The sequence below is a fragment of the Meleagris gallopavo genome, chromosome 4 (genome assembly GCF_905368555.1).
Source record: "Meleagris gallopavo chromosome 4, MGAL_WU_HG_1.1, whole genome shotgun sequence".
Taxonomy (NCBI): domain Eukaryota; kingdom Metazoa; phylum Chordata; class Aves; order Galliformes; family Phasianidae; genus Meleagris; species Meleagris gallopavo.
The window spans coordinates 34,544,384-34,571,994 of record NC_139407.1 but is presented as its reverse complement, the minus strand read 5'-3'; the positions used below and the strand labels follow the sequence as shown (position 1 = coordinate 34,571,994).

Below are 27,611 nucleotides of genomic sequence, written 5' to 3'. Positions count from 1 at the left end.
TAGTTCTTTTTTGCTTTCTAGGCAGCATCATTAGTTCTAGTAGACCTAACTGAATTATTCTTGATTTACAGTTCTTTAAGAAGAGTGGGGCTGTCAAATATTGAGTATTCATGTTTTATTTATCTGAGCACATCTAAATAGTATTAAAACTGCTAAATGTAACACTTCTTTCAATTAAAACTTGGAAGTAAAATACAATTTTGTTTTTTTTTCTTCAGATTTCTGAACTTAAAGGGAAGATATTCAGATCACTCGGTTTAACTCTACTGGCTATCTCTCTAAAACAAGCCACACAGCATCAGTTCACTGGGAATAGAACTATTCTGAATAACATGGTAAGTCACATACATGCAGTGCTTCATTGGACACTCATCTCTGCATTGTCTGTTAAGTTTCTATGGCTGGATCAATGATAAGGAATAGTGAAAAGGCTGTAGTTACAACGCTGCTTATTATTTGCCGTTTAGCATTAGAACACTTAAGAATGAAATGTGTGCTTGTTCTTCAAAGTAACAGTTTATATATTTTACCACTGAAGAAAAGGACTCTGTGTAAGGGCCTGGTATCCCCTACCTGCACTAGACTTAGGTACATTGCATCAGGGCACACCATAGCCCCTTCCTTGTAATTATTAGTAGTCACTAGTTTTGTCACTTTCTCATAGGCTCCCCATTCTTTTCAATCCTCTCTGCCCATGTATATCAGTCTCGCTCACTTTTCTTTCAGGTTAGGACGTGCTGGCATACTCTGAGTCTATATAAAGTCCCAGACACTGCTAGCTTGCTATGTGCCATTCCAGTTCAAGTCAGATTGAGACACAGTGAAAAATAGGAGTGATACGCTGAGGGATGTAAGAGGCAACATATTCTGAACAAAAAGATGCTGCTTATACCCCCTCCTACAGGGACAGCATCTTCTTTCTTTGCTAGATAAAGAGAAGGGAGAAGATTAAAAAAAAAATGTAGGTGCACTTGGCTGCTAGCCAGGAACTGGTTTGTCTTCACTGCAGCGTAACTAAGCTGCAGTTACGGAACAGGAGCTAAATAGCTAGAAATTATTCACACACCTCATTTCCTTATGGGAACTGTAAAATGCTAGGTTCAATTTGGACTACTGTTACAGAAATGTAAGTTTTTGAAAATTTTTTGGTCTTTTCATAAATGGTAAAGCTGTCCCCAGCAAATAAAGTACAGTAGTTAAATCTCTGAAGCTGTGGACATTCAAACCTGTTCAGATTTTCTGTTCCAATATTTTTCTGTTTGTATACTCTATACCTTTTCCACAGCTACTCAGACTTCTTTCAGTGGTCTACCTACCAAAGGAAACAGTTTTGTGAAGCTTCTCAGCAAAGGCTGCCTTATTTTCCTGACAAAGTTTTTACAGTATAGAGACACGCATGTTTCAGGGGCAGCTAGTAGTTCCCTTCTTCCACTACCTTTGTTTTCTTCCAACTGGTGGATGTGGATTCTTTTTAGAAGGATGTGTGATGGAATAGAATAATCGATTTGTTCCTCTCACTGGAATACTATGCTAAGAGTGAGGCTGTCTGTACTTCACCTTTTTCTCACCTTAGTTCCTATAAAATACTTGTACAGTCTCAGTGAACAGGCTTTCACCCTAGTGCTTTACCGGTTTAAAAAAGTCAGGAATTATTATATTTTGTTTCATACTTTATCTGACCAAGCATTTCTGTATGCATTTGTGACCAGAAAGAAAAAAGTTTACATGAATGCTCTCATGCACTGCTTTTAAGTATCATGAGAAAGAAAAAAAAAGGAGGGGAAGTTTTAAACCCAGGTTAATTTCCAATATGTAGCTTATCACCTTTTGCATTAAGAATTCTGAATGCTATGGAACTTTCTTAAACATCACTCTTCATCACGCAATATGTGGATGCCATTCTTTACATAGATAGCAAAGCATTATGTGCTTGTGACTTTCCCTAATGATCACAGCATCTCACTGGCAGAATCTAAAACATAACCCAGGGACCTAATACCCAGTGCACAGAACACAGCAATTACCATTGATTTTTAAAAATGGTATAACAAAATACATTGATCAGCCAAACATACAATTAATGCTAAAATAATCCTTTCTACAACTGAATGACAAACCATATAGAATATATGAAAAAAAAATCTTTTAAAATAGGATACTAAAACCAACTCTAATTTTAAATGTGCAACTATTGAAAACTACACTGAACAGTTCTGGTTTTAGATATTTCCAGTTCTTTGTCAGGCACCATACCTCATACAGCTGCAAGCAAACAGCATCAATGAATCCAACCTGCATGCTTGGAATTTTGTTCTTCTTCTCTCTGTTCATTAGATCCTGCAAATGAATAAATAAGCTCAATGTTTAAATGCATTTAAAGTTGAAACAAAAACAAAGGGGCCAGAATTAAAAGGCAGCACCTCAAAAGGCGCAGCAATCTCAACACAGCAGGGTATTGGTACGTGTGTTATAATGCAGGTAATTTGTCTACATGGCTAGCCTTTAAAGGTTGTCTTTGGGCTTCATTGAACTAGCGGAATAGACAAGCTTACTTATTTAGCATAGGCTGCAATTATGCACTACTTTAGGAATATATTTCCCAGACAATTTAATAATACTGATTTAGAAGATATAATGCTGTCTTTTCTTCCGGCTCAAAGACAGTGACAGTGTTGGTGTCTGGAAACCCCCCAAAAAACTGACTGCTAGGAAGACAGGGAAGGAGTTGGTTCTAGAATCTGATCACTGAAAGAAAAGCTGGCTTTTGAAAGGAATGTTTTAGATTCCATAAAGCCGTTTATGGAAGCCATTTTAAAAGAGATGATTCTGCATGATTCTTCTACTTACTGTTGGTTCTATGTTGAGTTCCTTCCGCTCTTTATCTCCTTGATCAAAGAACTCAGTAGCTACAAGCTCAGCAATCTGTAAGAGATTTCACACATTGAGAGCTATAAAAGTTTGCTTGCTACCTACAATCAAAACCATTTCCTGAATTTCCTGTGCCTTCTTAGGATATATCAGATTGGGATCAACATCCACAAGAATCTCCCATTTAACCTCTAGCTTTTAGATTTACTGACATATACATCTGTTCACAAAAGATACACCTGCATGTGCTGATATGCAGTCTGACAAAGCAAAGTACAGTGGCACAGAAGTGCCTTACCATTGATAATAGCTAGAATGATCAAAACATAGAGGAAGGTCAGCTGATATTAGATAGTGTGCTGTATCAACTGACCACCTTGTAGTAACACAGAAATGCTGGAAAAAAATGGAGATTCCTGATTTACTTTCAGATAATTAATAACAATCTGACATGGCTAAATGCATAGATCTTGCTGCAAAGACCTGAGAAAATCTTCAATCCACATTTAGCATTTTGAAGGACTGCTTGCTAAGTGTCTACATTCTACCCTTGCCTTTGCAATACAGGTTGGATAGGGAAAGCAGAAGCAGTTATGCAGAGTTTGTATTTAAGAAATCTTAAAATTAAGGATATACCCGTTGCTGAACTGGCCATGGTTTGGTTATAGCTGATAAATCACAAGCAGTCATCAGCATTGCTCTATAGAAAAAAAAAAAAAAAAAGAAATCTATGAATTACTGTATTGTGAAATTTTTGTTGCCACCAAGCCAAGTGATTAGTAAATAGAATATCCAATTTCAAGGAAAATCAAAGGCAGAAAAACAAGTGCAATTAAACCAAAGTTAAAGAGACATCTAAGACTTGATTATGTAGACATTTACCTGTATGAAAAGAGCACACAGAAATGAGCAAATCTGGACCAGCTCGTTTGTTGGATTCACATAAAATGAATCGCTTCATTCTATTTGCTACTGGACAGATAGCACATTTATTTCTGGCAGCCAAGATGGCCAACAGTACTGTGGGGTACATCAGGCACAGCACTGCCATCTGGGTGAGGGAAGGGATTGTCCCACTCTACTCTGTGCAGCCTCACCTCAAGCACTGTGTGCAGATTTGAGTGCCACAATGTAAGAAGGACCTGAAACTATTAGCATACAAAGGAGGGCTATGAAGATAGGGAAGGGTCTGGAGGGGAAGGTGTGTGAAGAGCAGCTGAGGTCACAGTTTTTGTTCAGAGGAGACTGAGGGTAGCCTCATGGCAGCCTGCAACTTCTTATGAGAGCAGCAGAGAGGTAGGCACTGATCTCTCCTCTTTGTTGACAGTGACAAGACCAGAGGGAGCAGCATGGAGGTCTGTCAGGGGAGGGCCAGGTGTAAAAGGTTGTTCACCAGGGCGGTGAGCATGGAACGGGCTCCCCAGGGCAGTAGGCATGGCCCCAGTCTCTCAAAGTTCAAGAAGTGTTTGTACAGCACTCTCAGACATAGGTTATGATTTTTGGGTGGTCCTGCATGGACCCAGGAGTTTGACCTGGATCCTCGTGGGTCCCTTCCAGCTTAGAATATTCTACAGTTCTATGATTCTGTCATTCCTTTCTGTCATTAACAGGGACTGCCATTTTCATTGACAATACAAGGGTCAGTAACTGAAATTGGAAAAGGTGATTAAATGCAACATGACTAAATGAGACAGGTTTTTAAAAGCACTGAATTTAAAGTAGGGCAACTGTCCTTTCTGAGACAGTCTAGATGAATGTTTTTCTGTAGCTTTTTATAAAGTTTTTTCAGTTCTTAAATATTCTTTTTTTTTTTTTCTCCACTGCCAGTAAGGAATCTGCTTAAAAACAAAACATCTGTTCTGAATCTTTAGTTATTGCTTTCAGCAATTAAATATTTAAATATAACAGCAAAATAGCATTGTACTTAGGAGTTCTGTGGAATAGAAATGCTTTTGTAGCTCCACGTATTATTTAGCACAGTTTATTGTACAGACTGCAAATTCAGTAATTCAATCCCTAGGAGTGACTTGTGTCACCTGTACCAGTTTGTACAGGCCCCGAGTATGCAGATTGGTTGGTTTTAATGCAATTCCTGACAACGTGGCATGGAAAATTGGACATCTAATATTAAGCAACTTTTTAATCATTCTGCATTTACTTACAAAAATAGCTCCTTCTGCATAGGATCTTCCCAATTAAACTGCTTTTTCCTTAGAAGTTCAAAAAATTCTCCTCTCCTCCTTTAAAACAAGTGAAAAGATTTTACAATGTGCTGATAATCCGAACATCAAGCTATGACTACCAGTCCAACTTGTCTCTGACTTACTTTATGTATAGTGCTAGGTCTGTTGCAAGGATGGCTTGTTTTATCATTTTCAGTGTTGCCTTATATTCGTCAATGGAAAGGCTGCTGAGAATCTGATTTCCCTTTACAAAAAACAAACAAACAAAACAACAGCAACAACAAAAAACAGTGTTAGTTAATTAGGCAAAACACCAATTTGCTAAAATCTCTCTTAGATACTGAATCATTCTGAATTGCTTACTGGTATGTGCTGTATTCTTTTGCCCTGATTGTTTTTGTGGATTCCCTAGTTTAAAAATAAAAATTCCAATCTTCTTGAGTAATGGCAGAAAGAAAGTTGTGCAGCAACATCATCATAATAGACTTTTACAAAATCAAACTACAGGCAGAGCAACAGCAAAATCTTAAGTCCCTTTCATAGATAAAAATTTAATTCACCATGACCTGTATTGGAGCATTTGTCTTTTCATTTCTTCTCTCACTTAAGAACAATAACAGATACCAGTACTTGTCTGTACACCTCACACTGACTGAAATATTTTCCATTCATGAAGCTACATAACTAAATAACAAGCTATTACATAGAAAGAAGAGATCAGCATCCCACTTTTAAACCAAAGCACTGTGAAGCTGGTGAGATGGTAACTTGCCTCCATACTTTTCCATGTTTTTCTGTCTGAGCTGAAGAGAATCATTGCAGTACAAAGTATGTCAGAAGTACCACACCTGTGATACGAAATGAACACTGGAGGTATACTGCTTCGAAATGTTTGTGCACGATGAATAATTGGTCTTAGAATTGGTTAATAATATAAGAATGTAGTTTAATTTGCATACTTATTTAGCTTAGGTTTGGCTTCACTTTGGAACATAAATGTTAGCAGTATTGGTTTGGTCTCATCAGGACTGCTTTGTGTGTGTATATGCTGGAATCTTTTTTGAAATGAAAGCAAGGACTTGGGTTTGCTTGGTGGCTCATAAGAGATCATGACAATGGCAACAAATCTTTTTTTGGTTTCTTTGGTCGAAGAAAGCAGGTACTCAGAAGGATGTTAGCAAGGCTTCCCTTATCAGGCAACACTTAGAAAGGTTTGGTGGTGCTCAGAAATGGAACTGTGATTGCAAAACTGTTGCAATTTGTTTTCCTTACCCAAAAAGGAATACAGATCACTTTAGGAATGTATAACAGTGGGAATCTATCCAAAAGCTAAAAATAAAAAGCAAAATAGAGAGAATAGTTCCCTTTCGGCATACACAATGAGGCACTTACTGGACTATTCAGGATCATCAGGCATTGATCAAAATGGTGATGCTCCATGATGGAGTGGCAGTACAGTTGAGCCAGCGGATGTTCACTTCTGGGGACCAAAAAGACCCATCAGATGGAGAAATCAAATTAAATGTAATTCTCATCCAAAAATAATTTCCTTTATAATGTCCTTTTCTTCTTAACAGTTTGCCCCACCCACCAATGCTTGTTCTTAACCAGTTCCTTTCCCAGTTCTGTGCAACTCAATGAATACATTTGAAAGTCTGCAGGGGGACTGCAGGTAAAAAGGCAAGCCTGTTACTCTGTCAGAGCACTAACCGCTCTAGTTTTCTGCCTTCTATTACCAGCTTCACAGAAAGAGTGAGAATGTAATACGAGGTCTGGTAAAGAGTGAGTTATTCCATGAAAAGGGAAAGCAGCAAGAAAGGTTTTTTTTTCACAAACAGAATTTAAGTGACAGTTTTGTTTTGTGTTACATTTTGCATACCTGCCTCATATATTTAATCAACTACATCGAGCTTGCAAGTAATAATGAGACCTAGTCTAAAGCACAGTGATATCACTGGGAAAGTTCCTGTTAACCTCAGTGAACTCTGGTGCAGGTCTCCAAATGTTGATTTCCTATTGTGCTGGTAAGCACACACATGACCAAACTATGGCAGTATCGTTACCTTCCCTTCATCCAGGATGAAATCCAAAAAGGAAACAAGATGTTGGTTGTATTACAGGCAGTGGGAAATGGGCATAAAAGCAAATGTGTAGATATAAAATTTAAAGCTTACTCTAGAAAAAAAAAATTGTTTGAGTAGCTTTAGACAAAATAGATAAAATTCCTCCCCTGAGGATTTCTAGTTTCCCTCTCATCGTCATTGCATAATAATATTCTAAGCTTTTGCTACTGTATCTTTATGTTCAAACCCATTATTTTCAAACATAAAACAATGTTCCCACGTCGTTTATCTCATCTCTTTAACTAAATCAGGATACTCTGAATTCTGCTGCTGATCCTGAATCTATTACTATAGTTATAAGTTGACCTACAAATGTTTGCTTATTTGAGAAATTCTGACTTTCCGTATGGCTAAGGATCATGCACATGAATAAGTGGTTACAACATCGGGTCCTTATGTAAAGTGAATACACACAGAGATTCAAATAAAAGCCATAAGAGGAGCCTCCGGGGATTTAAGAAGCACAGAAATGTCGAGAGAAAGATGGAAAGACAAACAAAAATACAGAAAGGGAGATTAGAGGATACAAGCCCTTGAGGTTTATGGGCTGGCTGCCCAGCACCTCCTCTGAGACCACTGCAAGGGGAACATACAGCAAATATGCTTGCATGCTTCTGTTAGAAAACAAGTTGTAGGACTGTGCCAATGCATGCTGAGTGAAATTCCCATTGAGTTAAATGAGATGCATACAATGTCCTTAAAGTTCATCCTGATCGAAGGGAGAAGTATGTGAGAAAATTCTTAGGTTATCTTCCCAAGTACTGCATCAAACTAGAGCTTGCTCAGTACTTACAGACCATGACTGTCTGGGAAGATACAAGTGCTAGAAATAAATTCACGTTCTTAATTCTGTAGTACATAGTGTTTCTGTTAAGCCACCACACCAGAACAAAGGACACCATTGCTTTCAGAGCACAGAGGTTTGGTTATGCAGTTTTCATACTCTGTGCTTGTCTATTTTACATGCGGGTTTGAAAAAAAAAAAAGAAAAGAAGAAGAACAAAACCCTTGCATAACTATGACATATTTTTAAACAGTTCATTTCCTGTAATTTCTGCTACCATGACCACTTTAATTTTTGAAACACCAAAAAAAAAAAAGAATCATATGCCAAGAGTCCACTTTCTCCACTTCCAAGAGATCAATTTCTAGAAAAATAACTTTTCATTTAATGTACATGAGGCACTTAAAAACAAAATTCACGTGACTGTCTTTATTGAAAAAGAATTATTAAGCTGTGATCATTTCTGCTTTACAGCATGTATGAATGTTAAATTTTGCTGTCTATGACACTTTCCCAGGACATTGCTGAGACGAGATGACGCTTCTCCAGATGTCTTCCAGGAAATTTATTTTTAAATAAATAAAGCAAAAAATAGCTGACCAGTTCTAATCTCTGCAAGGCTACAAGTTACTGTTGGATTCCCCTATTAGGGAACTAAAGAAAGGTTACACATTCAATTTTGTGGCTTTTTTTTCCCCTTTTGCTTTACACATCAGTCTTAGATTTATTCTGGACATGCATCCTAAAAGGAAAGTATTCTGTTTCAGCTTACTTATCTTCTGCCTTTCAGTATTCTCTGCCTGGAACAAACTTTTCCTAACCTAGTATCATTTCAGCACAGCAAGAACAGCTGACACTTCTTTCAAAGCTTCAAAAGCACTCTCCAGCTCTACCAGAAAAAAATACAAGTAAATGTTCCTTAGTGTGTTTTCCCCTTCTCTGGTCAGATAGGATACGTTGCCATATCACAGTAATAACATTATACCATGTTTTAAGTCAAGCTATTCATTTAATCAAAGAATCGTTTACTGTTTGAATTGAATATTAAATTCACTGAAAAACACATTTTGTGCAGATCTGAAACTATATTTAAAAATATATATTGTTAGTTAAAAAATGAAAATACAGAGAAATTTTCAGAAAAGTTCAGATGATTCATTTTGATAACTTCAGAGCGAAATATCATTTTGGTAAAAATATTTTGTTTCAAGGTGTTAAAATACATTTAGACTTTTTGCTTTATGAAGCTTTTTCTGTAATTTTGGAATTGATCAAAATTAGAGTACAGGTAATCCAAAATAATGCTAAACAGTCATGAATTTGTAATCTGATTTTAAATGTATGCCTTATCCAAATCTACTTAAGAGTTCTGGAAAACCATGACTAAGTCATGTATTAAACAATCAGAGTTCACAGTGATGTGGAATCATCAAGATAGCTGAAGATCTCAGCTCTGTGCTGGCCAGACTAGATGGGGAACAGCTGGATGGGCAGTGAGCAATCTGCAAAACTGCACGTTTTTGGGATGTTGTCACTTAGAAACTGAGATCTTTTGCTATCTCTGTGTGGGAAATGGGGGATGGGACATCTGCAAAAGGAGCAGGAAGACGCTGCCTCTGCACAGTCTACAAAGAGTTCACTTCATCTGCCATTGTAGTTAGTTGGCTCTGTGAGGTTATGTGCAAGGTATTGTGTTTGGGTCAAGACAGTCCCAGATAGGTGAACAGACTGGGAGAAGAACTCAGTGAGAGCAGCCCAGTAGAGAAGGACTTGAAATTCCAGTGGATGAAAAGCTGGACATGAGCCAGCAGTGAGTGCTTGCAGCCCGGAAGGCCAACGGCATCCCGGGCTGTGTTGAAAGACATGGAGCTGTTGGAGTGGGTCCAGAAGAAGGCCATGAAAATGATGGGAGGGCTTCAGCATATCTCTTACAAAGAAAGGGAGCCAGACTTGTTCAGCTTGCAGAAGAGAAGGCTCCAGGGAGACCTCATTGTGCCCCTGAGGATAAGCAGGAGGAAGACTGACCTTTTACATGGGCAGATAGTGATAGGACAAGGAGGAGTGGCTTTAAACTAAAAGAGGGGAGATACAGGTTAGATATTAGATATTAGGAAGAAATTATATATGCAGAGGGTGGTGAGGCCCAAGCATACGCTGCTCAGAGAAACTGTGGATGCCCCATCCCTGGAGGTGTTTAAGGCCAGGTTGGATGGGGCCCTGAGTTGCCTGATCTGATGTTTGACAACCCTGCCCATGACAGGGGATTGGAACTACATGGGCTTTGAGCTTCCAACCCAAGCCAATCTATGATTCTTATGATTCAATGAGTCATGTCTTTGCTTTGGCCTCCTTAAATGTCTCTGGCTTTTCTTGTGCTTAATGCCTAGTGAAGACCTTTTCTTTGCACAACATCACACTGTCACATCAACTAAGTTGTATGTAATTTGGTTCTGTGTACTTGTGTATTCATTTTTTTAATTTAAAATCTCTCAGTATACTTCCTTACCTTTGGATGTAAGAGTTGTTCACTCCCCTGTGATCCAAATCATGGCTTAGAGTTGCTATCAGCAAAGCCAGTGTTTCCAAGTCAGTCAGTTTGCTCTATATGTAAAGAGTAATACAAGAAGTGAGTTAGCTTTGCGATTTCTTTGCACAAGGTGTTTTATATCTGCCATCTTGTTTTTACCTATGTAGGTGATACAGCTTTGGCCCAAAGAGGCCACAGACATAAAACTGTATAGTGAGAATAAGGGGTTATCTCTGAAGTTGTGGTGTTCGACAGTAATCATTCTCCATAGGAGACAATGCAGTATTCAGAAAGAAATAACATCCTCTAAGCCTGTATTACTGATGAGGAAACTGGTGCAGCAGAAGACACAGTGACTTGTATGATATCATCTGATAGCAAAAAGGCAGCATCAGGACCCATAACTTTTAGTTCAGCTTCTATATATACTCAAGGGAGTTAGGCTGCATTCCCTAAATCCGTATAAAAGTACATATGTCCTTGGAATAATCAGAATGAAAAAATGACATGATCTTCACCAATCCACTGTACAAATACATTAACAGAAGTTCAAAACCCGCGGAAAACAAAATTAAGCAGTATCTGATTCATTATTATGAACTTATTCTGGAGCTCCGACAGAGATTAGTGGACAGGTTATTGTTTCTCTCTCATAGCTATTCCTCATCTTTAATATTATTTAACACAAATTGATAAAATATTTCTTTAAACCTGACCAGTGACAAAAAGAGGCTGGACAAAGCTACAGCATTCTTGCAGCATATTTTTAATGGGATAGGCATAGCAAGCACAAAAATCAGGACAGGAATTTGAAAAACAGCACTGTACAGATGCTGAGGGGCTGAATTCTGTGTATGACTGAATCCAGATTTTCTTCAAGCAGATAAAGCTTCTGTGGATTCCATCTGTTTTCTAGATAATGTAGCTTGTTCTAGTCAGATCAGTTTAGAAATGACTGATTCTACACTTCACTTAGGTGTCCTATTGCTTGTTTTTCCTCTCAGGTGAAATTGAGAGACTAAGGTTCAATGTAGTTTCTGAATCAAGAATCTAGGATGTGAAAATGAGAGTGGTATCCAATGCAGTTAGGAAAAATATATGTATATATGGAAATTGCAGTGGAAATTGACAAGATTCCAAAAATAGCAAACTATCAGGATCATCTGAGATTGCTATACTGTATACAGAGCAAAACTACCATGTTTCTTTTTAATGTAGAAGGAATGGGAATGCCTTTGCCTTTGTCTCTTCCAGTGCCCTTTGTCTTTTTTTAAGTGAGATAAAGTTCGCAGAGGCAGGGAATGCCTTGTCATTACTGGTACAGCTGTTTAGTCTACAGACAGGATTAATTTATTCTTTCAGAAGTGCTTATAGTAAAATAGGATAAATGAGCAAGTAACAGTTGTCTGTAATCAAACTGAGAAACACGATTCAGAATGGACAGGAACATTTTCTTTTCTTAAACAAACAAACAAAAACAAAAAAACCCTGCAAATTTATTTTGGAACAATCTTGAAAATAAGTTTTTCTTTCTGGGGTATCATTTGGTTCTTCAGTATTTGTAATAAATAATAATTAGGCTTTTTGAATTTTTGAAATTACTGTTTTCCTTTTATGTGGAAATTTGAAGTATTGTTTAAAAGCACTGAAATTATCATTTAAATTTTTTGTTTCTAAAAATGTTGTATTCTCTGTCTACAACTGCAGACAACTCTGTATGAACTTAAAGAAATTCCTGCTGAATATTAGAAGGAAACGTTCTGAAGTAGGATTGATCCCTTTCTTTTCCAGCATTCAGATTTGCATAAGTATAAGCACTGACTCAAAAAATGTATATATAATCATGTATGTGACTTCTTTGAGACATTCCTATTGGGAGCATCCACTCAATCAATCCAAAGTATTTAACTGAAACTGAATACATATCAACATGACAACAATTTAACAAACCAAGCACTTCAAGCCAGAAGTCTTCAGCAGAAAAACTTTGATTTCATTTGTAATGCTGTAATGTTGAACATCTTATTGACATGACAATCAGAACTATGTACCATTACAAAATTTATTCAGCCAGAAGGTTCGTAATGTAGTAACAGAAAAATGTACCTGAATTTTACCAGATTTTAAAGCAGCAAACATGCACTGTGCTGTATTAAAGGCATGTCTCCAATTGTGATAAGCAACATTTTTCCGATAATTTTTCTTCACGCTTAAAATCCATCTGCAGAGAACCTTTAAAAAACAGCATCATATAGTTAACTGTAAATACATTAAAAGTTTCTTTTTAGGAAAATAAATCCTTCTCAATTGAAAACTGTCATATAGAACATATTTCCTCTTACCTCAATTCAGTTCTAAAATGACATACTTGTATCCGTGAATATAGATAAGAAAATGCTTACAATCACTAGCTTCTCCTTGAGAATGTAGCATTTGTGGTTTTTATTTTGCTAATAATAATAAATAAATAGATAATAGAAAAAAGAACAATAAATAAATAATAAAATCATAGAATCATAGAATCACCAAGGTTGGAAAAGACCTACAAGATCATCCAGTCCAACTGTCTACTATCACCAATAATTCTCACTAAACCATGTCCGTCAACACAACGTCTAAATATTCCTTGAATACCTTCAGAGACAGTGACTCCAACACCTCCTTGGGCAGCCCATTCCAGCACCTGACCACTCCTTTGGAATAGCAGTATTTCCTAACATCCAACCTATGTTAGTATCTGCTGTGTTAGTTAGAAGCTGCTGGTAACTCAGAAACTGAGTTATATTGAGCTAACTGGTAGGAAAAAAATGCTTGCTTGTAACAACATATTTCATGGAGACAATTCATTTTTTAATTACAAAGTTTTCTTGAGAAATGTTTTGATAACAAACATATCTTTTCACTTATATCAGCTTGTCAAAAGACAAGCAGAATTGGACTAAGGAAAGCAAGAATGATAGAAAGACAGTGATTACTATATTGCTGGGTTGCATTTTTTTAGGAAGGAAGAAAGTATGTTCTGAATGTTTTACACAAATGTAATAAAAGTTGTGGGTTATACTTTACTTTTAAGAGAGCAAAAGGCTTGAATATGGTAATCACATGTGCACTAAAACAGATCACTTAGTTTAAATGCATACTGCATACTGCCATCTGGTAAATGCAGGCAGAGGACTTCAACCTTTGTTTGTTCAAGGTGATTTTTTGTGCTCCTACTGATAGGTGACAGAAATGAAAATCCATTATCATTCATCCACATAAACTCTGCACAAGAACAGCAGTATTTCCTGTTTTTCCACTCTTAAATAAGGAGTATTTTGCTACTGCTAGTTTTCTTTACTTCTAGAATGGAAAGACAGTGCTGTAGTTTCAAAGCTGTTAATGCTCTCTTATTTCTATTGAGATGTGTACTTGTATCTATTGTCATGGTGCCATTTTGTTCTTGCAAATCTATGAGCTATGATATAATTACTTCATGGGCCTTAAATGCCACTCCCGTGCAACTAAAGAACAATATTTGCCTTTTTTGCTATTGTGGAACATAACTGACTTCTCACAGTTTCTGATAATATTAGCCTGGATATGTTTTTGTGTGTGTGTGTTAGTACTACTTGTTCTCTTGTTTACTATCTCTAATTTATGCATCTGAGTACTTACGCATTTAGTCTTGCTGTTTTTGAAATACTGCTATACTTTTTAAAACTCACTAGAATTTTAACCACACTTCCAGTTCTCCAGTTTTCTAAGTGCATTTTCTAGTCCATCAACCAAGTTGTTAATTATTCAGTTGAACCAAAATAGAAAGAAACCCCAATACTTTAAATACCTTCATAATTTGCTATCTACTTTTAAATACAGATTTTTAAATGCATTTACTGCAGGTTCCATTCACTATTCTTCTGATTTTCCAGTAATTAATTTGTCTCTTTATGTGAAGCAGCATCTGACAGCATTCATACCTCATGTTTCATTTGGAAATTCTGCACCAAGTTGAGGTCTGTGAACATTCGAATTGTACACAGTGTTGTTTCAAAATCTGATAGTTCAAAATCACTGAAGTTGAAGTCAGTCAGGTTGAGAGATTGTGCAGATGGTACTACAGCAGCCTAGAGAAGAATAAGAGGACAAAATTGAACTAGAAAAGAGAAAGCATAACATAAATGCTTTTTCAGCAGACAAGTAGTAAGATCCTACATTTTACCTTCACATTATTTTTAAATCTGATTATTACTTCCCATTTTATCTTAGCTCTTTCACATTAATACTGCCTCATTCATTTCTTTGATTTAATGAACATTTTTCCACAGATCAAAAGAATAAGGAAAGTATTGCACGATCAGAAAGTTTTACCTAAGTTACTCAAGAGAAACTATAACAAAGAGCATGTATGGAAATTGAGAGATTGTGAAAATGAGACAGTGGTGGAATCCACATTCAACTACTGTGGAAGTTAGAACATGTCCACAAGCAGAACTTTCTCAGGTCTGAAAGTCTGAAAAATTAGTTTAGAGAGTTTACCTCTCATCAGATCATCTTTAAAATCTTTGAACAATGCTTTTAATGTATCTTGAGTACAATCATACAACTTTGATTTGAAATTTGAAATTATAAAGTAGATGCAAAAACTCAGTACATTTTAAAATCTGTAACTTTTATTATATCTTTCATCATATCTCTATATTACAGCTGTATTTTTTCCAGTTATAAAATTTAGAGTGTAAGTATTGAATGTCCATCAAAGTATGGATGTTAAAGTTGTTAACAAAATAAGTGATAAGTCTTAAGCTATACTATACATTAAAAATCACTTTCCCAGTATGAGGCTCCCATTTTTCTGGGCAATTGCAGAACAAATTCAAAATTAATATCCTGTTCTCCATAACTTGTTATGGAAGAAAAGGTAGCTTTTGGGAAGGACTTTTCCACGTGGGCGATTGTACTCTAAATTCCTTTTGCTGTTCAGACAATAGAAAATGGCTGATTCTACTCCTTTTCTAGGTTCTTGAGAAGAAAAGGTGGATAGTACAGGGTTTGTTACTGATATCATTTGTGGCTTTGGGAAGATTTCAGGAATGTTTTTTGTTTGAATCACTTTTATCTTCTGCAGATAACTATATATATCATCATGCATAAGCATATAATTAGGAGAGTTTCTCCCTGGTAAGCGGGAAGAATTAAAACAGTCTTAAAATCATAGGATATCCTGAATTGGAAAGGATTCTCAAGGATCATTGAGTCCAATTCCCAGGACCATGCAGGACTACCCAAAAATACAACCATATTTCTCAGAGCATTATCCAAATGTTGCTTGAACTCCAGGAGGGTTGGGGCCATGACCACTGCCTTGGAGAGCCTGTTCCAGTGTCCAGTCATCTTCTGGTGAAGAATCTTTTTCAACGTGACCCTTCCCTGATGAAGCTCCATGCTGTTTCTTTGGGTCCTGTTACTGTCACAAGACAGCAGAGATCAGCACCTGTCCCTCTGCTCCTTGTGAGGAACTGCAGCCACCAGGAGGCCTGACCTCAGCCTCCTTTGCTCTGGGCTGAACAAACCAAGGGACCTCAGCTGCTTCTTATATGTCTTGTCCTCTAAACTCTTTCCCATCTTCATTGCCCTCCTATGGATGCTCTCTTACAGCTTCATGTCCTTATATTGTTGCTCTCAAAACTGCACCCAGTGCTCAAGATGAGGCTACACCAGCATAGGGCAGAACAGGACAATCCCTTCCCTCAACAGCCTAGAAATGTTGAGCATGATGCATCCCAGGGTACAGCTGGCCCTTTTGGCTGCCAGAGTACACTGCTGATTCCCTTTCAGCTTGCCATCAACTAGAATCCCCATATCTGTTTCTGCGAGTCTGCTCTTCAGCCACAACCCAGCCTGTACTGGGTTGACTCATCCCAGGTACAGAATCTGACACTTGCTCTTTTGAAATTTCATGTGGTTAAAATTTCAAGCCCTCCAATTTGTCAAGATCTCTCTGGAAGGCTCCCTGCCCTCAAAGGAGTCAATAGCTTCTCCTAATTTAGTCCAGAAATTTACTTAATATATCTTCAAGTCCTGTGTCTGAGTCACCGATGAAAACACTGAAGAGAACTAGCCTTAAAATGGCTCCCTGTGGAAGCCCACTAGTGACGCCAGCTGCCAGCCTAATGTAACTCCATTTACTACAACTGTTTGAAGTCCAACTCATCAGCTAATTATTCACTCATCACGTTACATTTTTTTTTCTACCTGTATGCTGGACATTTTGTCCAGAACATACTGTGATAAACAGTATGGAATGTTTTGCTGAAAACCAAAGTTACATCAGCTGGCTTTTCTTGTTCAACTAGGTGAGTAACCTTGTTATAAGAGGAGATAAAGTTTGTTAAACAGAACTTTCCCCTTGTGAACCTGCTATGACTAGTGACTGCGTTGTCTTTCAGGTGTTTTTCAATGACTTCCAGAATAATCTCCATAATTTTGCCAGGAACTGAAGTGATACTGACAGATCTGCAATAACCAGGGTCATCTTTGTTGCTCTTCTTGAAAACTGAGACAATGTTTGCCAGTTTTTAATTGGCCATGACCTCTCTGGATTCCCAGGACTATTGAAAAATAATTGAGAGAGGTCTTGTGATGACAGCAGCCAACTCTAAGTACCCTGGGATGAATTCTATTGAGCCCAATAGATCTACATGTGCATCCAGCTGGAGCAACAAATCCAACACAAATTCAAGGTTGGATGGAAAGTCCATTATAGGAAATAGAATGTATGTAATATGTTGAACACAATTTTAGGAAGTGTTTCTCTTGACTGTTTTTCCAATTTAGAAAGATTACAGAATGTGTCTTTTCCCTCTTAACATATTCTACGTCTCAGGCAGTTTTCTTTTTTTCTCAAAGTAGAGGTTCACTGGAAATAAAGGTCTGTTCTGTGAAATAGCAAGACTACAAAGATCTATGTTGGCTACTGATGGGAAAAGGAAAAAGATTTACTGAACAAAATCCTCTCCTTGACCAAGCATGCTCCAAAGAAGAAAAAAAGACAAGGTCCATTCTCTGGTATTGAGGCCAAACAGCACAAATTGACACATTTACTCTAGTGTTTGGTGATTGGTTTGCATTGGGATCCATGTGCTGGCCTGAAGTTTTAAGATATCATTATTTTTAGTGCATATTTTCTTTTTTCAGCTAATTATCTGAAATAATTTTATTACTCTATTAAAGTTGATAGTTTCATAGCATGAAAATTGAGGTATGTGTTTCATGCCTTGGGATGTAAAGTGAGGATATTTGGTTTATTTAAGGGTGTAAAACTTGCTCAAATAGTGCTGCTAGACAGTAAGATAGAGAAATCCAAATCTATTGCGCTCATCTACGCAGGCTGTTGAAGACAGCATGTGCTGTGTGCTCTGGTACTGCCTTAAGAAGTGGTGGTTGAAAAGGGCAAAAACTGTGGTAGGAGTCATATGGGCAATTGTGCGTGACACAAACCATTCCAAAATTATCCAATGTGGTACATGATCCTTAGTCTTGTGCCTTGTTCTGTGGCACCCTGCTTTGTCCAGTCCAGTCCCATACTATGTGGTCCCCCTGTAGTCCCCTTTTTTTACCTTCCTCTTCATCCCTCCACCACTTTCATTGTCATCCTCGCAGTAGAGGGGATGCAATTTGTCCAGAACATTGTGTTCTAATAGAAAGAACAGCAGAGACTAAGCACAAGATGTGCTTTAAACTATACTTGAAATCATGTCTGTAGTGACTCCTAAGGCAATGGTTTGTAAACACAGGATTAAACATGAGCATGACGGGACACTGCACAGAAAAGTAAACATAATAATAATTAAATGCTGAATTTCTGTTATGGGCCATAAACCTGCATCCATACTTGGGAAGCTTGAAATATACCAAAGATATAAAATATACAAAATTCAGACTTAACTGCTAGAAGAAGGGTTCACAAGATTTTGGCTTTTTTTCTGCTTCTGCATTACTTAATCATTATGAGTTGATAGTATTATTGCATCAACTGCTGCTGTCAGTTAAACTCATAAGAATGGCAGTCAGGATGTCAGTAACTATTTATTTTTCTGTTTTTTGTTTGTTTGTTTGTTTCTGTAATTGCAGCCCTCTGTACATTGTAATGTTAGGTTCACTGTAATTTTAATTTCTGAAAAGTGTGTGCTTCTGCATGTGTAGGGATCATGTCTGTGTAAAGGACCGCCCTTCACTGTTATATCAATGGAATATTTCAAAAGTAATAGGAAAAAAATTCAATTACCGCTGTTACCTGCAGCTCCCTTGTTTCCTCCTCAGCAGCAGAAGCATGGTATGAGAGAACCTAAAGAGAAAAGGAGCCTTTAGTACAAACAAAAGAGCAATGTGATTAAACAGGTTTCAGCAAGCAGAATTTTCATTGCGTTACATTGCTCTTGCATTACACTGCTCTTGCTGATGAAATGTAGTGTCTCTGCAGGGCCTGCACTGCTTTTAAGTTCTGAAAGCATGTAGGGAGAGATCTGCAATAGCACAGAATCTTCTTGATATAATTAGGCCAAGAAAACGTAAATAGTTTCTATAAATGAGCAAAGAACTCAGATTTTCTCTTTGGAAAGTTTTCATGCCCCACTTTCAAAGACAAATAATTCATGAAAGAGCTATAATTATGTGCCTGACATTGTTGCCATAATAATCCTTTCAGAAGTTTATTCAGACATAAAAGAAAATTTTGCCTTAACTGAAATTTGGCAGAAAAGCCTGAAAGAAAACATGTTTGTTTTAAATTAACAAAATAAGCTCATATTTTTCAGTTGTGAGAACTCAGAACATTAAAATGTTTCAGATTGTTTTAGCAACTAAAGGATAAATTATTTTATAAAGAAGTCAATTTAGGTATTAACTTATAATCTTTTTCCATTATGGAACTTGGAGGTATGGAACTCCATATACTGTGAAGTGTTACGGTAGGAGAAAGAATTGCTAATTTGCCACGTAACCAAACAGCTTCTTTTTAAAGTACTTAAATCATTTTGACAATAATTTTACTACCTTTTTACTTAACATGATTTTATACAGGTTTATTTGAGAGAGGTGATTTTTTTTTCTTCTTTTTTTAGAGGCTACAGGGTACATAATCCACATTTCAGAATCCTCCAAATACTCTATTTACATAAAGAGTGCTAGGAGATCCAAAGTCTACAAATTTTTCACATTCAGCTTCAAGTTATCACCTCTGAGTAATTCAGCTTCTCTAACTAAAGCCGTCTTTAGCTATTAAACTTAACAGTAACCAATTCAATGGCTAAGACTTGATATGGTTTGATGGAGTTTGAGGAAATTGCTGAAAACCTACAATAATGCTGTTGTTGCTCCACAAACCAGTTTGTCTAAAGGACTGAGCCAAAATCATCACAGAAAACCTCAGACAAGAAAAGGAAGCCCCTAATCCCCTAAACCATTTCCTCTTCCTACGCAAAAGAACAAACTAACTATGTTGCCAATGGGTAGCCTTGTGTAAAGGGAAAGATGTGTTCAGTTCACTGCTAAATCTCATGAGTCAAGTTAAAATACAATACCAAATAAAATAGTCTGCTGGGAGACATGGAAACAAGCAGAAAAATTCCTGCCCAACTCATCAGGCCAAATGCTGTTCTCATGAAGAATAGTTTCTGTTCATGTGAGTAGTTGCATTTATGTCTAGAACAGACAAGGTTTGGAGAATATGAATATCTCTTTTGTGCCAATTAAACATCACCTAGTTTGTGAGCTCACCTCTAATGTCACCATCTGCTTGGCCATTGCTCTTTCTACAGCTTCATACATCTGTGTATTCTGAATCCCCAAGCCACAAAAGATGACAAATGCTTCCAGAAACTGCTCATCATTTCTGTTGAAAGCTTTGATCTTGCCTGAGTTTTCTTCCATCTTATTCACAAGCTGGCAAACCCCTGAGTCAGGAGAGAAATGTGAAGAAGTAAAAGATTGAACTGTCAAAACATCACCTATAGAATGGAACATCAAGAGAACTACTAAGTCTATTACAATTTAGCCTACAGTACAAACCACCAATATACATAAAAGTTACACACAGGAATGCTATAGACTTTTTTCTGTTTTTTTCCTCCTTAAAGCTTATTAGATGGGCTTCCTTGTATTAAAGCATAAACCTTAAAGCATAATATATTACTTAGTAGACCTAAGAAGCACTTACTAGGATTTACAAAGCTAAAATGTAGGTGAAATTCTAGGATAGTTTTCATCCTAATATTATTAATAGAATTCTAGATTGATATAATCCCTAAAGACAATTTGTCCTTTGGAGGCTAATTAAATTTTTGTAAGCATGCCAAAAGAACATTTATGAAAGTCAGAACACTGGTACACAGAGTTTTTGCTCCCTTATTTGAGTCAGTACTGGAAATTTTTTAAAATAAATGAACTTAACAGATAATAACCAAGTTGAGGCTCAAGGTTCACATATATTTGCTGACTGTATGAAGATGTGATTGAATTACAGCCTGCTTCAAAGATTACCGAAGTCATCAAAAAGCATCTTATAGAAATCAGATTGTTAGCTTCAAAATGATTGGTAGTTGCATCTGTTCATTTTCCATTTATTTCTGCTGATTAGTGCCAGACTTCTTTGTGCACTTGACATTGAGGGGTCTGAGAGGTAACTTTTACAAGCCTGCAGATTAAATTTTCAGTGCTATTTTAAGCAGATGGGAATTCACTTATATACCTCAATTTAGCTTTACTTAGTGCATGGCAGTTTTTGCTAAGAAAGTAGAATGTGAATTAAAGCAGCTGCTTTGTAAGCATACATTGTCCAAAACAGCTGTGAGCGTGATTATTGTCTTAAGGATGTCCATACGTTTCCTTGCTCTCAAGAGTGTAAGTACTAGCAGCTTTAAGGATAAAAGCTAACATTTTCCTACTCAGTTGTAAATAAGTGTCCCAGTGAAAAAATTAGTTGCAAACTAAAGCATCTAAAAAAAATAGTAATTGCAAGTGTCTTATTTTGATATAAAATGTAATTGCTTACCAGTCTGTATGCTTCACATATTTTATAAAGAACATTTAGCAGATGAAACAATGATTGATTAAATATGTACTTTACGAGCAAAAGGGAAGGTAACTATTTAGTTTGATGTTTCTAAAAACACTGTAACCAACTTTCAGGTTGTCTTGCTCTAGCAGAGCTACTTGTAATTTAAATAGGCTATGTGAACAGAATCTGAATGCCTTACACTTTGCCACCATAAGGCCAGAAAAGATGGATTTGCTTTTTGCTTGTAGATAGGGAGGAAATTATAATTAATACTATTTTACAGCAGTCCCAGTATTGAACATTGTCAGCAGCTGCTCTGGGATCTTATCAATGCTACTGTTTTTTGTTTTGTTTTGTTTTGTTTTTTACTATGGAAGTATTTCTAGCATTGTATTACTCTAAATTTACAGACTAAGAAACCTTACTAAGATTTTTAATTGCAAGAAACATACAGTCTGTTAGGGAGCAAGTTTGTATCTGCCCTTTTACAGTAAACAGAAAAAAGGAGAAAAAGAATGTTATGCACACATTTAAACTATGTTTAAGAAGAACAGTGGCCTTGCATGTAGAAGTTTTAATGTCTAATGGCAATATATGAACACTGACCTATTTTCAAATCATATTCTCTTCAGGGAACTGTTATTTTAGTATCAGAGTTTCCTCTAAAAAGATAAGAATGTTACAGCTGTAGTTGTGAACCATTGGGCAGGCATTGTGGTATCTGAATATTACAAACAGGATTCTGACTTAATGGATTAGTAGATCCTTAATTGGTAGTAAAAATATATAATTTTAGAGAATAAGGATTGACCAAAAACAAGATTATCTTTCCCTGGGAAAAAGAAGCAAACTTATAAAACTCAGGGAAAATCTCATGGAACTTACTTTCAGATCTCTGTTTAGTACTGTTTATGATTTTATAATTATTTCCATAGCAACGGTGATGTAACAAACACAACTGAGTAAGCCTTAAAAGCAAATGAATTCTTAGAAGACAAAGAATTTGGATAAACATAAATGCCTTAAAAAAAAACTTGGAAAACTACAGCAAGTATACTCTTCAGTATATTTCAGAATATATTGTATATTTCACCAAAGCATTCAGGGATCCATACATTAGAACTAAAGGAACTCAAAATTCTTTTATTGGGACACAGAAAACCAAAGAAAGATTCAATAAAGTTTCCACCACATACCTGAAAAGTGCACAAGTCAGGAGAATAAAAAGTTCACCTCTTTTCCAGTAAGATTTGCTTGGTTTTGCTATGAAGAGCTTTTCCCACCCTCACCCCACACCTGCACATTCCACACCCCAAGTTCTGGTCATGGGTATACTAATCTTAAAAAAAAAGAAGATTTAAAATAATCTTATATATATTATGCAAATGAAACTTCTGGGTATTATCCCCAGGAAAACTTTTTGACCTTGTCCTACTAAAGATTTGAACATTATCTATGCTGTCCTTAAAGGACTTTGAAGATTTCCCATTGCTCAGACTTGAAAAACTCACCTAAAGTGGTACTTTGACTGTAACTAAGCTTGAACTTCCACAGAAAAAAAAAAAAAGGATTTCCATATGACATCAGATGCAACTGTTTTATCAGTAGTTAACAGCATAGTGAAATATCTCTAATAAAAGCTCAATAGTCCAGTTTTTATCTTGGTCTTCTAGAGTCTGATAGAATATATACAACAAAGTAATAAAAGAACTCACTGAAGAAGCTGATAAAGAAATTTCAGGGAATTCAATTCAGGAAAGACAAGGCTTCTCTTTCTGTTTCAGGAAATAAGATCTGTCTTCATGGAAAAGGGATCTCATATTTAATACAGACATTCATTATGTAGTTTTGTCATAACTCTCAACAACAATTACTTGAAGATGATTAAAAATCCACTCTCAGAAGATTTTCTTGCCAAATTCTGTACCATTGAGGAAGCTGCATTCATGGTACTATCTGGAAGTCAGTATATTTTACATTCTGTTTCATTGTGGTTCTTACTGTTACCAGCACACTGACATGCATTCCAATTCCCATGGTACAGGGAAGTCCTGGTAATTTCCAAAAGCATCATTATACACTTGTCCAAGGTGAATCTGAAATTCACTGAAAGACTTAACATACATTAAGCAAATGCCCTGAAGTGCTGTTAGGATTAGATCCTCCAAACAATTCAGGTGTTTATCCATCTTTGAAGATCCACACCAGGGCTACCTAAGTACTTCGAATCTATAAAAATGTGAAGTATCACAAGATTGTTGTAGATACTTGGTAGGTATCTTGCTCACTTGTCAGGTAAGCAATTTACAGGCAAGTTTGCAATGGACTTGTTGGCTGGAAGCATCATAATTAAGAATTTTGCCCTGCATTTGTTGCTGAGATTGTGCTCGGGAACACAGAAATATTTCCATGAAATATACAAAAATATTTTTTGTGTAAAAGTATTTATTGTAAAGATACCTACCTATCACCTTATTCTTTTTCCCATTTTTTATTGGTGTACACAGCAAACTCTTTATATGTTGACTTACACTTTCTGCACTGTCAGTCTGTTAAACAAACAAAACAAAACAGAACAAAACAAAACAGTTAAAATTTTTAAGGCCAGTGTTTAAGTACCTGAAGTGAAAATGCAGAGCTAGAGTTTCCATTATTGGCTTACACATGTTCCTTCAGAAAGCAACCATGTCTTTGAAGAGATTGCACATCTTTGGCTGGATGGTGTAATAAACATTACATTTGTAACAAGCTTTGGTGAAAAATAATATAAGTAATGATGATAATTACCATTCATACTTTCCAGGGACTTGCAACATCGTGCTAAAAATGTGTTAATTTTATAATAGATTCTTTCACTTCACTTTCATGACAACAACAATTTTGCACGAAGACAAAGTGTTTCACTGAGTGCAGCTGGAAAGAGATCAGCTGGGCTTTAGGACACCTTTCTACTCTCATCAGTTAAAGAGCTGTGAAATTATCTGATCTCTTCCATTTCTAGCATCTTCCCTGTACTTGCAGTAGGGCCATACATGTTATAAAAGAAGAGTTCATGCCATTAAGGTAATTGTGTATTTTGTGACACTAAACTTTCTGTAAACACTTTTGGTTTGTTTGAGATGACTTAATTAAACCACCAATGCAATGAAAGATGCCTTGGTGAAGACCAAATTATGATCCAAAGAATGCTCAGTTTTCCAAATAGGTCAACATTCTGCAGTCTTCCAAAAGCCTTTTATCATTGCTAGGTTGGGTATATTTTGCTATCAGATTGTTTCATGATCCAAGACAAGGACACTGAATTTATTTGTGAGGTAAAAGTGTGGATGGGTAGAACAAAATGACAAGGCATCTTTTTCAAATTTCTGGTAAGAAAGTGACCTAGTTTTGTTCTGTAGCTCTTAGTTCTAGAATAATGTGGCAGTTGCTGAGAAGTAAATTAGGGTCAATCTCTAATTGTATGTAGCACAAAAGATGTGCACACACCAATATTTCAGATCAAAGGATTTGGGTGAAGTGTTTGTTTGTTTTTACTACTGTTGCTTTGCTATTTGGTGCTCTGCAAGAGGTTGAAAGCTTTCTTTGCAAGCGAATGCACAAAAGCTATATTGCCTGTAACTGGCAATAGGAAGTATGAGTATCTGAAGAAAACGTTAAGGATTATGTCATGATGGATACTTTACATGACTATGGGAATTTAATATTCGGTAGCTCATTATCAGAAGGATAGATGGAATAACTCAAGACTATGATTTACTGTTTTCTGTACTTTGGTCTAAAAAGATGTACATGTGTAATCAGCTGTAAAAGGATAAGAGCCAGCATCTCTCCTTAGACCACTCCAGCAGAGGCAACTGAGAAATATTAAATCAAGTTGGCATGAAAATTGGTTTAAGGCTACCCTAATAAGAACCTGCTGTTTTATGGTAAAGTTCAAATGCACTGAAACTCAAACTTATATGGAGTGAGATAAGAACAGAGTTCACAGTGCTTAAAAAAAATACTTGACCCAGTATTAATGAAAAGGAAGGAGACTAAAAAGAACAGGCATAAATGGTTTCCAGGAGTGTTGTAGATATTTGAACTTTATCTCCACAACTCTAGTTTTGTTGTTTCAGGGGAAAACAAAGATGCATGGCTGCTGGTTTACTTACTGTCCTTGTATGTACTGAATCCAAGGCAGGCAGTATCAGGGCTCTCCTGTGAAGGAACCTATACTGGTTTTCCGCCTCATGTCACTACGTTGGCTGCCAATTCAGTTAGAAAGCACAAAGTCCTTTTTATAAAGTTAGTGAGTGAACTGTTGAACGTTTTCCAAAGAAAGAGGCAAGTCAGCGTTTTTAGTTTACTAGGTACACCTGGGATTTTCCTCACGCCATGGTTTGTCAGCTTTAAAAAGATTTTGCCTACAGTCCAGCCTTAAGATTTCTCTTATGTTGCGGTAGAGATGCAGCCATTTATTTTCTTTATGTTTCTTTCACATGCATAATGTGTAAATCGTCTAGATTCCAGGGAAAAGATGTAAGAACTTAACTCCTCTGATGAAGAGAAAGTTTTGTTTTAGACAGTCATTCGGTATTCCTTTTATGTATTTTAAAATGTCTTCAAAATAGTTGCTTTTGTCTTTAATGATCTCCTGATCTCATGTAATATATCCATGTGATTCTTTTTTTTCTTCCACTCCTGCAGTAAGATAACTTTGGGCCTGCGCTATGGTGAGCACTCAATTTTTTTTTTGCTCTGTCCTTCATAAAATCCTACTCCAGAACATCAGTGAAACCTTGTACAGAGAAAAAGGGAAGCAACATAGCTCCCCACCATGATGCTGCTCCTCCTGTCCACTTACTGGTACAATCATAATCAACGTTGTACTTTCTGAACTCTTGGTTGTGTGATTCAGAACAAAGTGCTGGGTAAAAACCTGCTCATTGCCATAAAACTTCTCCCTCTTACTCTCTCCCTGAGCCCCCCCAGCTTACAGGCCTATCTATTGTAAGAAGAGTTTCTTTCAAGATTCTGCATTGAAAGGAAAACACAGAATTACAATTTTGCATTGTATTGACAACAACTTTCAGCACACCCATGACTGTAATCTGAGTTTTGCCAACTGGCCTTCCCTACTGGCCGTAGTACATCATGGCATGAGCATACATCTGATGAAGTGTAAAGCAAAAGCTTCCAGAAAAAAAAAAGTGAAGTTGCTGCTTATCCAAAACAGCAAAGAACTTGCATGCATATCATTAATCTTTGCCAGGATAAGTAGGGAAGGGAGAGAATAAAAGGGAAGGAAATCCTGAGAGCCTCCCGACAATCACAATAAGCTACTGAGGATTATTATGAAAACCTCCAACTGTTCTTCACTTAAATGCTTTCCAGAGAATGTATTGCAAGCTCTCCACGTCGTGGTGTCTATTTATTCACAAATGAATGCTAAGCTTTTTAATAATGGCTGTACAGATACCCTGCCCACTTTGTGAGTATTGTACTATTTCTGCACTGATTAAAATTTTAAAATTTTAAAATTATAAAATTAATAAAGTAAGGGTAGTAAGTCTCTTAGCAGCATTTTGTGAACATTAAATTAAAAATAATAATAATAATCAGACAAAAACAAACAAACAAACAAAAAATAATGGACAAAAAAATAAAGGAAAAGCAAGAAATATTTGAAAGGTAAACAGAAAAGAAAAATTCATTTCTGAATTACAAATCTAAGGTTATTTTACTTACTGTCCAGGGAAATCTTCTGTCTTTACAGACATCTGGGATGTTGAGAGGCTCCATTGTATTCTTGACATACTGAGCATACATATAATTAATTTTGTTTGTACCATAGTCCCTGAAAGATGCAATATTATTTTTATATGCTTAGTAAGACATCAAATCATTTCATTATGCAAAGCAGGTAATTGTAAATATCCTTCATATATAGGGCCAAGAAAGATATAACCAACAGCATTATAGTGGAACTGAGTTCAAATCCTATACACTAATCCATCTGTAATTGCAAAATGACTGGGAGAATTAATTTATACACTGCATCATTTCTTCAATATTCCAAAATTCTATCACCAAACATCAAACTTAAGAA

The 27,611-nt window shown here is 36.5% G+C and overlaps 1 protein-coding gene and 1 long non-coding RNA gene across 6 annotated transcripts in view; one reads left to right on the top strand and one right to left on the bottom strand.

Annotated features, from left to right (window-relative positions):
- Positions 1 to 27,611, bottom strand: part of PDE5A (phosphodiesterase 5A) — a 63,883-nt gene that overhangs the window by 5,936 nt on the left and 30,336 nt on the right. For 4 of the 5 annotated variants that reach the window (XM_085222840.1, XM_003205710.5, XM_085222842.1 and 1 more), the window contains exons 8-20: positions 27,251 to 27,359; positions 23,985 to 24,069; positions 20,242 to 20,417; positions 18,752 to 18,811; positions 14,445 to 14,591; positions 12,592 to 12,717; positions 10,465 to 10,559; positions 6,444 to 6,531; positions 5,195 to 5,295; positions 5,031 to 5,108; positions 3,505 to 3,568; positions 2,848 to 2,922; positions 2,254 to 2,337 (exon numbers count right to left, since the gene is read on the bottom strand). In XM_085222840.1, the coding sequence (XP_085078966.1) occupies positions 2,254 to 2,337; positions 2,848 to 2,922; positions 3,505 to 3,568; positions 5,031 to 5,108; positions 5,195 to 5,295; positions 6,444 to 6,531; positions 10,465 to 10,559; positions 12,592 to 12,717; positions 14,445 to 14,591; positions 18,752 to 18,811; positions 20,242 to 20,417; positions 23,985 to 24,069; positions 27,251 to 27,359 (1,288 nt within the window). The remainder of the gene's footprint in view (positions 1 to 2,253; positions 2,338 to 2,847; positions 2,923 to 3,504; positions 3,569 to 5,030; positions 5,109 to 5,194; positions 5,296 to 6,443; positions 6,532 to 10,464; positions 10,560 to 12,591; positions 12,718 to 14,444; positions 14,592 to 18,751; positions 18,812 to 20,241; positions 20,418 to 23,984; positions 24,070 to 27,250; positions 27,360 to 27,611) is intronic. The other variant, XM_085222841.1, reaches the window with a different exon arrangement.
- The window catches only part of LOC109367301 (uncharacterized), a 59,353-nt gene continuing 31,912 nt past the window's right edge, over positions 171 to 27,611 (top strand). Inside the window, exon 1 of the long non-coding RNA XR_014883024.1 lies at positions 171 to 335. This is a non-coding gene — a long non-coding RNA (uncharacterized LOC109367301). The remainder of the gene's footprint in view (positions 336 to 27,611) is intronic.